Genomic DNA, 12,411 nt, shown 5'->3' with positions numbered 1-12,411 from the left:
AGAGGAAGGAGTCTTCAAGTGAACGCAAGCCATTGGCGCCCTGGGTGGTTTGCCTTCTCCGCGGGGGGTCATCTCACAGCAGTCCCGCTAAGCAAGAAGCGCCCGGGCTCGAACCCGTGGCCGTGGGCTCCACTGCGGACGAATCCCGGGGCCGCGCGTGGCTGGATGAGAGGGCGTGCGCGCGGAGGGATCCGCCGGGGCCGCGCCTCCCCGCCCCGTCCCGCCCCCGCCTCCTCCCGCCGGCTCCGCTGCCGCCGCGGCGGCCGCTGCTGCCGCCGCCGCCGCCGCCTGGATATAGTGCGGCAAGGCGCGGAGCTTGCAGTCACTTTGCGAGGAGGAGCGCGCGGGCTGCGGGCGGCTGGGGCAGCCGGGAGCGGCGGCGGGCTAGCAGAGGCGGCCGTGGCAGCGGAAGGTTCTCTCTCCGGGGCTGGACTTAATAACTTTGGAACTGTCCGCCGGTGTCACGTCCTGAACATGAGCCTCCTCCTCTCCTTCTACCTGCTCGGGTTGCTTGTCAGTAGCGGGCAAGGTAGGAGTGTGCAGCTTTCTGGCTTTACTTTCCCTCCCCCTTCAATCCAACCCAGAGAGGCAAAGAGCGAGGCACTGGAGCGATGGAACCAAGGCTCCAAAGTTGCGGTGCTTCTCTGGGCGACTGTTAGGATTTTAGCTGTTTCTTTTGGCTGTCCCTAAAATTTTCTCTGTTGGCTCGAAGGACCCTTAAATAAGAGGAGACCACGCAGAATTGGAGCTAGGCATCGGTGGGAGAGAGATGGGGGGGGGGGGGAAACTGCTGCTTCTTCTGGGATTTTTGGGTTTCTCTCTTATTACCCGAAATTGGATGAGTGTTGTTGGTGTGTATTCATAGTTGAATATCTGAGGTTGCAGAAGGGAAGGGCACAGTGGTGTTTTACAGAAGCAACAAAAACTATCAGCATTAAAGTCTTTTTATCAAAAATCTCTGTGGTGTGCAAGAAATTCAATTCTTGGAGATTCTTTTCTCCTTTTCCAACACCTATTCTTGGCTGTGAAGTGAACGTTTGATGGCTTATTTATGTTGGAAACTAACGGGCCATAGATGCTGTAAGACAGCAAATGGCTAAAACTAGGGTTGTGTTGCAGGCATTCATTGTGACCCCCACCCTCCTGTGAATATAGAAAAATCCGAACACGTTCTAACATCCGATTTGAATTACACCTGTAAGGGATTTGGGAGATTGTGGAGCATTTTTCTTTTTTTTTAAATTTGGGTGGGGGAGTAAAAAAGACTGTGTGGAATAACCCTAGGGACAATTGATGGAAGAGATCTCTGCTAGCCTTCTGTATAGAAGATATGAATTTATCTTTTTGTCTTACATAGTACACGTTCGCATAAAATATATTTACAATTATTCGAAAGGTTTTCAACTGTCCAGACAAGTTTGGACATTTAATGTGGGAGACTAAATGTCAAGATGTGCGATGGTGGAAGTCGTTAAAGGCAATGGGATTATTCGTGATTTTTCATTTTGTTTGAAAGTATAGAAATGTCATATTGTTTGTGCTGCATTTTCTACGAAATTAATAAATTTCAAGATTAGTTAAAATATCTTCTCTAAATCCAATTCTAAGCATTTTTTCACGTCTTCGGTGTTGCTCATTTGGTCCAGCAGGGGGTGGTAGAACTCCATTTTAGGCAAGAAATGATTGTTTCTGCTCTTGCACACACTGTCCTTCTATCATTCTTCAGCAGGGCTTGGCATTTTGGATGGAAATCCTTCCTTTCTCTGCCCTTCTCTTTAAACTACAGTGTTAGTAAATGATGAACCGCGATCGGATGCAGATTTTTATGTTCCAAAGTTAGAACGCACATGCCGGATATTTCTCTCATTTATAAAGTGCCTCAGTTAGGAGCTCCTCTTTTTCTTATCCTCACATAGGATGGGAGATATTAGACTTAGAAAAATTGCAGATAGATTCATCTGAAGCTAATATTAGTCTCGTTCATTAATTCAGTTGCTTCTCTTGCAAAGATCAGCATGCCATATCCTTGTTCACGACAAGATACAAGCTGTCACTTTTGGAAGGCTGCTGATTGTGTTTAACTGTTCATTTATAACACAGACCGGTCTGAATCTGAACAGACAAGCTGAGAATGTAACTTAGATGCAATTAGGTGAGTGTAGTGTAGAGTAATATGGGACAAGTTCCCGCAGGTCGACGATTACACTGTGAGGTGTCTGGAGAAATCAGCTCAGTTTTCCAGTCTGTGCATTTATCATTGCTGATGCGAAGGGTGTTGGAATTCAGGGATCGAAGGGAGGCTGGAATGTTTAAGTATCTAGGTGGAAATAGTACACAAAGACAGATGCACCTTGGGTCTCTATATGTAACATTTATTTGAAATTGTGATTCAGCTGATTTATAATCAGTGCACAGGGTAGTTACAGAGAAGAACTGTGGAACGGAAGCATGCCTGCAGGGGAACCCATATTCCCTGTCAACGAAACAGGGCAGAAGGATAGCATCTTTGTAAAGAAGATCTCTCGGTCTAGTGCAGTGGTATGACACACAGAGAGCCATAGTTGGGTATCCGGGGGAACTAGCTTTTGTGTGAACAAGCCTAGTATCGCTGTGCCATGTGTCGTAATGAAGTCAGAGATGCCTGGAAACAGAAGTCCTTATTCCAGAGCCTAATTTCTCTAGGCTGCTGTTTTCCTCTCTAATTAAGGGTGCAGCAGCAAGTATCCGACACACCACTGGGAGCTATTTTTCCTTTTTTAATGAACCGTGCGTAACTCACATTTCTGTTTATTCTTTTATATGTTTATTTTTTCTTTTGATGGAGCCATGAAAACCTAACAGCCAGTGACCCCCAGGCTTGCATTGGAAATACTAAAGCCTCAGCTGGCTGATTTATGATTCCAACAATACACTTGCAGGGGATTTTATGGAGCATGATTGAAGCTGTTGGTTGGGGAAAGTGGTATGCAGTTTGACTGGGGAAAGGCAACGATGAAGTATTCCCTTTTAAGTAGTCAAAACGTTTTGAACCACAACAGTTGAATGGACAAAAATGACCCAAGTGAAAAACCAGCTAACTTAAGTGGATGCCAATACCATAATTAGCTAACGAGGCCTAATAGCTTACTTTCAACCCTGTGTTATTGTTCATGCTAGTGAAAGCTTTTTTATTATTAAAAATTGAAATAGAAATGTTCCTTTAAAAGCCTACCATTTCCACTGAAGCATTACTATCTAATGAAGGGAGGTTGTGAACTTTGAATACAGTTGCCCATGGGAAGAAATGTATAATTCTTTGACTTGTGCGATTGCCTTTACCTTATTCTTAAGACTTGGTCACAGCCTCTGTTGTCATGAATCTCTACCGAGTCTCTCATTAACAGGGCATTTTCTGTCTTTCAGTCCAATTCTCAAACTGAAATAGGAAAGGGTTGCTTCTCAAACTTCTTGCATGCTTAAGATCATTTTCATTTTCTTTTAAGAATCATTTAATATGATTCATTCCATCCAGTCTGCTACTGTTGTTCACATATGAAAAACAGAAGTACTGCTCCACTGAAGCCTAGCAGTGCTAGTCCACTGAGGGCAATCCGTGTCAGCCATGTATTGAATCCTTAAGCCTAAACCATGGGCAGGGGACCTATGAAATGCCTGCTCACAGAGAGAATCTGGACATCTGCTTACACTTCTTTCTGGGAAAATGATAGTAAGTGACTGATCACTAGAGATCTGTACCTTCTGAAGACAGAGCACAGATGTGTAGGTGCCTACTAGCTACAAGTCCACAAATGTATAGGCTGTAACAGCTAATGGCCTCTCCTTAAGCCTTTATCTGTCTACCCTGCTCTGTTTCTTTGCCTGCATCCTCTTTGTGTGAGATTTCTATTGAATCAACTCCATGTACATTTAACTTAGGGAAGATAGGCTCTGTAAATTAATGTTTTTTTTTTTTTTTTTATCACTGAATAGCCCAAAGTATTCCCTCCCCGACATGATGCCTGCTGCTCTCACTTTCATTTCCCAGGCTGAATCTGAGCCCAGTGGGCAATAGGAGAAGTTGGTAAGTCCCGAGTGTCAGATGAGTTTTTTCATCAACACAGGGGACTGAGGTCCTCTCAGACTTAATATCTTACAGAAGAAGCAATTAAGGGAACAAAAGAACCTCATTCAGTAAAGGAAAAAGGTCAAGCTTCATATAATTTCGTAAATAAAAATGGCCTTCTTTCCCAAATGAGCTGGTTTGTTGTGAAACAAGGAAAGCCAGTCTGAAGCCAGTAACGAGCTGAATAGTGGGGCTTATTTTGAGGTGCAGGAGCTGAAACGCAAGTAGAGCATCTACATTTGGAAGTCTCTCGACCTGATCCTTCTGCTTTCTCTGGCATTTGACTCTGGGAAAATCATTCTGACTTAACTATTTTTTCCAGGGTCATCATCTTTACAATGGACCTCTGATAGTGTAAAGGAAAATGCTCGATTAATAGGAGACAGGAGACAGAGTCTTATCTGGGCTTCTGTTGTTATTTTTATCCACAATGACATTAATCTGGCTCTTGGAATATACACAATCATTTAAATAACATTAGTATTCTTATAAAGAAAGTATGCTTGGTTCTCAGGTTTTACTGAATTCCAAAAAATTTTGAATTCCTTGCATCTTTATATCCTGCCAGTTATATCGAGGCTAAGGCTATTTAAAAGATTATAAATTGCTTTTAATTTTCCAAATTACATGATTGGAGAACACATTAAGAAGCAACCAGCACTTTTATTAAAAGTAACATTCTGCCAATTAACTGAGTTAAGCTGTCATTAATTGTTCAGCAAACACATGTACTTTTCTGTGGAACCCTTTTGAATATTTTAATGGATCTCTGCTGTTTTATATTATACAGGTGCTACTACTAAATAGCTGGCAGCATATTTTTCTGAGGGACATACATTGCTGTGCCTCTATCAGTTAATCATGCACCACCAGTTATGTTAGAAGGCTATGATGTCATGGGCCAGACTTTCCTAGATTTAAATAATTAAAATGGGTGCAAAAGAATTTTGAGAATCTTTATCATAGACAAGGGAAGACATGTTTGAGAATCTTTAGGTTGATTAAAGGTTTTTGGTTCTGCATTATTAAAATTGTATCACAGGGAAAGTCAAAGTCATTGTCTTTGAGATCATAAGGCACAGACTACCGAGGGGCCCTTGACCTTGAAGAAGCAGCTGAAATTCTCAGAACATCAATTTGCTCATTTAAAATTTTTACCTGCACATATCCTATTGCTTGATCTTGATGCTCAATCATGAAGAATAGCAGAGAAACTGATACCTGTAGGCACAGTGCAAAATATCTAGCTTTTTATTTCAGATTTTGTTCACTATATTCAATAATTAACAGGCAGATAAAATTTAATAACATATTGAAATACTTCTCTCATTCAATTATATAAAATCCACAAAATTTGCTTTGTAATTAGAAATATCTTATGCGATGAAAGACTTTAATTTATTGATGGTTGCAACTCTCATCATTCAATCATACATTTATTTGTTTATTTTGTTATATCTGCTATGTTGAAGAAACCTCCTTAGGCAAAATTAGTAGAACAGTTGTATACATTGTATAATGAACAACATTACAGGAGGCTCTATTTACAAACATAAGACATATGTATGAGTTTTCAATTTTCAAATGTGGTGTCAGTAAAAGATCTTGAGCTATGAGTTACGCTGGATGCTTAGAGTAGACACATAGTTAGCATAAGCGACTTAAATGAGTATCAAATAGAAAGCTATGTGGGTAATCGCTAGAGCTTTAATTTCCACATGCTTAACACACATTACACAATACCAATTTTTTTGTAGATGCAAAAGTTCAGAGATTATGAGAGTCAGAAAAATAATAAAATGACATCGTCTGAATAGAACAAGATGGTTGTCCTTATGAACTCAGAGTCGCTGTGATTGCCTGCGGAAGACCTGCAGAAGATAAAGACAATCTTAATCCTGACAAAGCTTAGGGAGATATTAATGAACCCAACTCTTACCTGAGGGCTTTGAAAGAGATGATGGCATCTAGGAGAAGGGAGAATCGGTCTTTTTTTTTTTTTTTTTTGGTTTTTCGAGACAGGGTTTCCCTGTAGTTTCTAGAGCCTGTCCTGGAGCTAGCTCTTGTAGACCAGGCTGGCCTCGAGAATCAGTCTTATTTAAGTGTGTGGCTTTTTTATGTCAAGTATGCTCGTGTCCATGGCCCCACACTCAGAAATATATGGTATACTAATAACTGTCAGAGGTTTATCTGCTAAATTAATGTAAATGTGTATCTACCACATGGAGGTTGGTAGAAAGGTGGAAATGTGAGGATGGGCGTGAAGGTGTGGCTAAGCTAATAGTGTGTGCTTACTCTTCATGCTTGATTTGCAACACTTGAAAAGGCAGTCATCTACCAAACCAACCAAGCCCAGCTATAACACCACCACCACCACCAAAAACACATTTCACACACCACTCACATGTGTGCACCAAGATACATTTCAATTTGGTGTCTTTTGTCACTTAACTAATTCACAAACACTGAATAGGTGTAAGGTGAGTACCTTCTCACCATGTTTTTTTAATGTGATTATTGTCACTTTGTAACTCAAGTTTATAAAGATTTTATGTTTAGTTTTATGGGAAAGAAATTGAAATACAGAGAGAGGATCTAATTTCTTATATTAATTGTGATTAGCCATTATTTGGAATTACTAATTAGTCTTTACTTGTATTTTATTGTTTTTTTTTTCTAAAAATGCTTGATGTTTTTGCTGAAAAGTATGCATTCATGTTGGTTGATAGAGAATGATAGTCCATATTGTCAGTTGAAAAAATAAAAAGTTAATATAGATTGGAAATAAAAAAAAACAAAGATACATATGAGAATGCAAAATCATCCAGCACAAACATTGTGAAACATCAGAAGACATCATATGATTGATTATTCCAAAGGTCAGAGAGAGTCCTTGGCATTCATCCCTTATCTTAATGAAAATTCATTGACTGCTCATGGTGAAGCTTAATTGTGAAGCAATCTTCTATTTCCACTACCTTTGCTTTTCTCATGATGACCCACGACACAGAAAACACAAATGCCTAGTCTGAATACTGGGAAATCAGAATGTGAACTCGAGGCACAATTAAAGTGGAGCCTATTCTCATTAAACCACGTTTCTTCAGTGCAACAGAGAGCTTCAAAATGGATAAAGTAAATGAAGACAATGACAAAGAGGAGGGGAAAACAGCATGAACAACTAGCAGAAAAGGATGCAGCTGTCCCAGGGACAGAAATAATCCAGCTCTATGTATCCAGTTTGAATATTTATTCAGTTGTTTAATCTATTGGTTCATTGAGAAAGGTTAGGCATCCAGTGTGGGATACTGTGGGCTACAAAGACACAAAGTATTTGAATCAATCCTAAGTTTGATATTTAGGTTGATCTTTGAGACCTAGATATTGAAGAGGAAAGTAGATTGATGAAGATGTTTGTAAGATACTGGCCATGTGCTATATGGTCCAAATACAAAAAAATGAAGGAATTAGTGGACGGGCAGTGGTTTCATATCTTTAATATCTTTAATCCCAGCACTTGGGAGGCAGAGGCATGAAGATTTCAGTGAGTTCATGGCCAATCTGGACTATAAAGAAAGATCACAGAGAAGCCCTCTCTTTAAAAGAAAACAAATAATTTTTTTATTTTGTATGATTTTTGAGAATATTATCTCTATTATATAGTTCTATCTATCCTGGAACTTGTTATATTGACCACACTGGTCCTGAACTCTCATAGATTGCCTTCCTCTGCCTCTCAATGCTTGGATTAAAGCATGTGCCACCTGGCCTGGTGAAAGCAAAAATGTCCCATGCAAGTTTAATTTGGAAGATATATCTCTATCTATCTATCTATCTATCTATCTATCTATCTATCTATCTATCTATCTACCTACCTATCTATCTATCTATCTATCTATCTATCTATCTATCTATCTATCATCTATCTATCTATCTATCTATCTATCTATCATCTATCTATCTATCTATCATCTATATATCACAGTTAATATTTATTAGAGTATATAATTAATATATGCAAATAGTTATAATTGTAGAAAACTAGGTGTGAAAAAAGGTTTGACTGGTTACGTTAGGTACAATGAAGAAATCCAAATGAAGAAAATCGAGTCATGTACTTTTGGACAACCAACACAAACATAAAATGCTGAGTACAGTGGCGGACAATTATATCTCAGTGGAAGGGTTGCAGGGGCAGGTGGACGCTGGTATCTCTAATGCTAGTTAGCTTAGCTATAGATTCTATAGGTTTACTGAGTCTATAGGTTTACTGAGATACTCTCAAAATAAGTAAGAAAGTAAATCAATCAATAAACAAAATAAATAAATGGTAGAAAGTGATGAGGAAAGCCACACAACCTAGGTCCTTTCCCACATATAACTTTGTAAATGCATATATCCATATATATTTGCATTCATACACACACAAATCGGTATGCATGCATTCATAACACCGTGAAACACTCATACACAATATGTATAGTTGTAGAAAACTAAAAACTGAAAGGACACTCTAAGACTTTTGGTATTGCACATACATAGCTGAAAATGTTTCCATTAGTGTCCAAGAGAAGTTAAAGGGAATAATATTTTGAGTGCCAATTTTATGCTGTGTAACTGTGGTGAGCACTTGACACATTACCTCATTTATTCCTGATTAAATCATATTTCATAGATGATGGACCTGAGATTGAGAGTGACTGATTTGTGTAGAGCTTTTAAGTGTGTTCTCTGGACTGCCACCCCAAATTTATAGTTAATGATCATTAAATATATTCAAGCTGTATTTCAGTTGGTTTTGCTATAATCCATGTTTCTTGAAACATCTATCTGAGTTTGCTAAAGGTATATACTGAAGTAATAGACTATAGTGTAGAATTTGTGGTAGCTAATGCAGTATTTTTCTAGCTTTTTAATTTTTAGATGCTCAAAAGCAAGCTTCCTCAGTAAAAGAGAAAGCGATAACAATTCATAAAGTCGTAAGACTCGATGTTTTTAAATATATACCATGTACAGTACTTGATAAGAGGTTTTCCAGACAATGTTAATTTACCTATTCAAATAGGACAAGTGATCATAAAAATTAGTGTTACTACATTGAAATGAGGTGTATTGCATCTTAAAGGGATCACATTTATACGAGAATAAATCCTTAAAATTGATATGGATCTTTCACTCTATATAGTCCATACTTTTTAAATATCTTTATGCTTTTTCCTCAACTTTGATTGATCACTGTGAATGAAACTGTTATCTAAGTAACTTCTCATTTGAGTTTGTATGTTTGTTTTCTACGGTTCTTAAAATACCATTTGGAGTGATCCTATGGGCTGCTGGAAATGGTAACTAGAACTCTATTCCTCATATCATTTAATGGGCGCTACTAACTGAGAAAAGTTATGTTTATATTTTAAGCATTTTCACCACCCTATGTGTTTGCATCCCTTGTGTGTTGTGCTATATGCTGAATATGCTTGTCCTGAATTGATTTAAAATCTGGGGTGTCTGGCTTGTGCATTTTAACCTGGAGAATTTTAGACTTATTTATGTTTTAGTTTTAACCACATATTAAAAGTAACATTCATTTTTCTAACAATGGATAAATTAAATATTATTTACTTGCTAGTTACTGCTCGAGACTGCAGTGCTCCTTGAGTCAGCTTGTCAAACTTCTTACCTTCCATGGCCCTTTTCTGTGTGAACACCACACAGGCAAGCAAGCCTGGCTACTCTGACTTCTCTCCATATGCGATGGATTTGATTAGAAACTTCATTGTAAATCAGTATGTGTATTCTTGAAAAAACAATGGATGTTTACCAAATAAATACTGAGTGAATATTTGCTTCCTAACTAGAAAAAGTAAACCAAAGTGACAGTTTATTTTAAAATATATTTGTTCTTCAGTTTGCATAATGGTTCAGTTTGTTGGGAATATACTCTTTGTTGGTCTGGGTATTTACTTCAAGTGTTTTATTTATATCACTACCATGAATGTGACAGACACATTGTACAATAAATTAGAAATGATTACTTAGTTTATGAGGAGCAGCATGGTGACATTATTTTATTTATGATCTTATCTTCTCATTGAAAAATAGACTGTGAATATAGCAAAGTTAATTTATGTTATAAAGTTTAGAATTTGAAGCCCTATATTTATAAAGCATTGGAAATAATAATGGAGTTTAGACTTTTGGTGCATTCATATGCATATATATGTGTGTGTGTATACATATGCATATATGTGTGTGTATGCCTGAATGTATGCATATATATTTCACAAAATGAATTAAAATGATTTAGAGCAATAGAGTTTATTTATATTAGTACAATAAACACAAACTTTGTCACAAAGAAATGTCCAGTATGTCAATAAAACAAGTATTCAAAGTCTTTAAAATAAGCATAATCTGGGTAGGTGAATGAAAGTTTTTTATTTATTCAATATTTATTGGAATCCAGTTCTAAATTGTACCCAAAGAAGAAAAGAGAAAAAGATAGAACTCATTGTTTTATACTATTTTCATAGGCTCTTCAAGTTGCTTATACTTTTAAATTAAATATATTTAACTCCAAGGTCCTCCTTTGACTGGCAGCCACATCCACCCTTTTAATGATTTTCTGCTGTCATTCTCAAGGACGACTTTCAGAGATGACAGCATTCAATTGCACAGAGGACTTTTTGTGATACGTCAGAGTACCTCAACATAATAGTCATTTGTCATTTGTCTGCTTGCTAATTCTTCTCTAATGTTACTGTTTTGGGGTATGGTTCTTTTAACTTCAAACACGATTTTCAATTAGTGATTAAGTGGCCCTGCTGACTCATTTATTTTACTTTCATTTCTCCCTCAATTTTTGTCTAATTCATAATCACTTTGCTAATCTAGATGAGTAATTTTATTTCAAAGCCCCCTCGTAGCCTTAATGCTAGTGTGCACTGCCTCTGGAGGGTTTGTACAAGGTTTGTATTTTAAAAACAAAACTCAAGAAGATATCACATGACCTTATGTCACGTTCCTGGCTTTTGTAAACTTCAATTATCATAACTAAAATTGTTCCTAAAAGTCTAACTTCAGTATTCTCATGTCCCTAATATAAGGTTAGCACAGAATTCTGAATATTATGCTACACTCAGTGTCTACTATATTTTGAGTTCCTATTTCAAGAATATTATAATGAAAGATTTTAACAGAAATGCTCCTCTTCCTACAATGAGCAGCCATTAATGAACAATGACTTCTTTAAGCAGATTGTATGTACCTTATGAGAGGAAAATTAAAATATTAAACTATATTCTCTGATTGAAAATGAGGATTTCTGACTTGTCATTTTGCCTTAATTCTTCCTAGTCAGCTGTGAAAAGTCTCCCCACTGAATAGCTGTTCTTCAATTGATGCATATGGATGCCATTGTGTGGCAAGAGAAATTTAGGTTTCATAAGTATTAATATTACCTAACACATATCACCTCGAAGCAGAATAAGCAAAACACAGGGAGCTCAGGTTGAAGGGAAAGTACTTAAAGAAAAAATCAGTTTTGTTCCAAAGAACACAGTTCATCACCTGAAAGACAATGGAATGCAGGTGACAACACAAGATCTCATCTGGAATAGTTGCCTACATAAAAGTGGGTAGGAGATGCCCAATAATACACAGAATGTCTACAGACAGCTTTGTTTCTTCCACAAACACTAAATTTATGGATATTTGTTGAATTAATTAAAGGGGGAAATTTTATAGTCTCTCAAAAGGGTGTTTTCATATGAACTACTTTACTTTTGTTATTTAATCACATATTGGAATTCGAACAATAGTTTAACAAGTAAAGAGATTGTCTAATATAGAATTGTATTTATCATATGATAAGATGAAGACTTTCTATTCCACTGACTCAAGCATTCTTTTGTGAAGAAGCAAGGTGTCTCTGAATAGAGAAGGCAGGTGCTGAGAACAGATCTGCTTTCTTGCCCTTTTCATATTTTCCAACTGTTTCGTTTCTATTGCAACCATAAAATGGAAGCATTGACAAACTTGCATAAATAAGTGATGTTTTGATGTATTGTGATACTATTAGTCAAGCAAATTAAAATATTCATGTCATTTCATTTTGTTGATACACATAGGGTATAATTTCTTAACAGCTTTTAAGTATGCAATACTTTATTATTAGCTATAGCCAGAATGCTAGACAATAATTTCTAGAATTGTTTAACTTATCTTACTGTACCTGTTCACTTTTAGCCCACCATCTCCATGACTTTTATCCTTGATCTTCTGCCAATGAGTGTCCTATTATTTGCTTCCAT

The 12,411-nt window shown here is 37.3% G+C and overlaps 1 protein-coding gene across 2 annotated transcripts in view; it reads left to right on the top strand.

Annotated features, from left to right (window-relative positions):
* Positions 1-315: 315 nt before the first annotated feature.
* Positions 316-12,411, top strand: part of Ncam2 (neural cell adhesion molecule 2) — a 406,325-nt gene continuing 394,229 nt past the window's right edge. For both annotated transcript variants that reach the window (XM_038345355.1, XM_038345357.1), the window contains exon 1: positions 316-529. In XM_038345355.1, the coding sequence (XP_038201283.1) occupies positions 475-529 (55 nt within the window). In that variant the 5' untranslated portion in view covers positions 316-474. The remainder of the gene's footprint in view (positions 530-12,411) is intronic.

The sequence above is a fragment of the Arvicola amphibius genome, chromosome 10 (assembly GCF_903992535.2).
Source record: "Arvicola amphibius chromosome 10, mArvAmp1.2, whole genome shotgun sequence".
In the NCBI taxonomy this organism is placed as follows: Eukaryota; Metazoa; Chordata; class Mammalia; order Rodentia; family Cricetidae; genus Arvicola; species Arvicola amphibius.
This window is presented reverse-complemented; position numbering and strand designations above follow the sequence as displayed.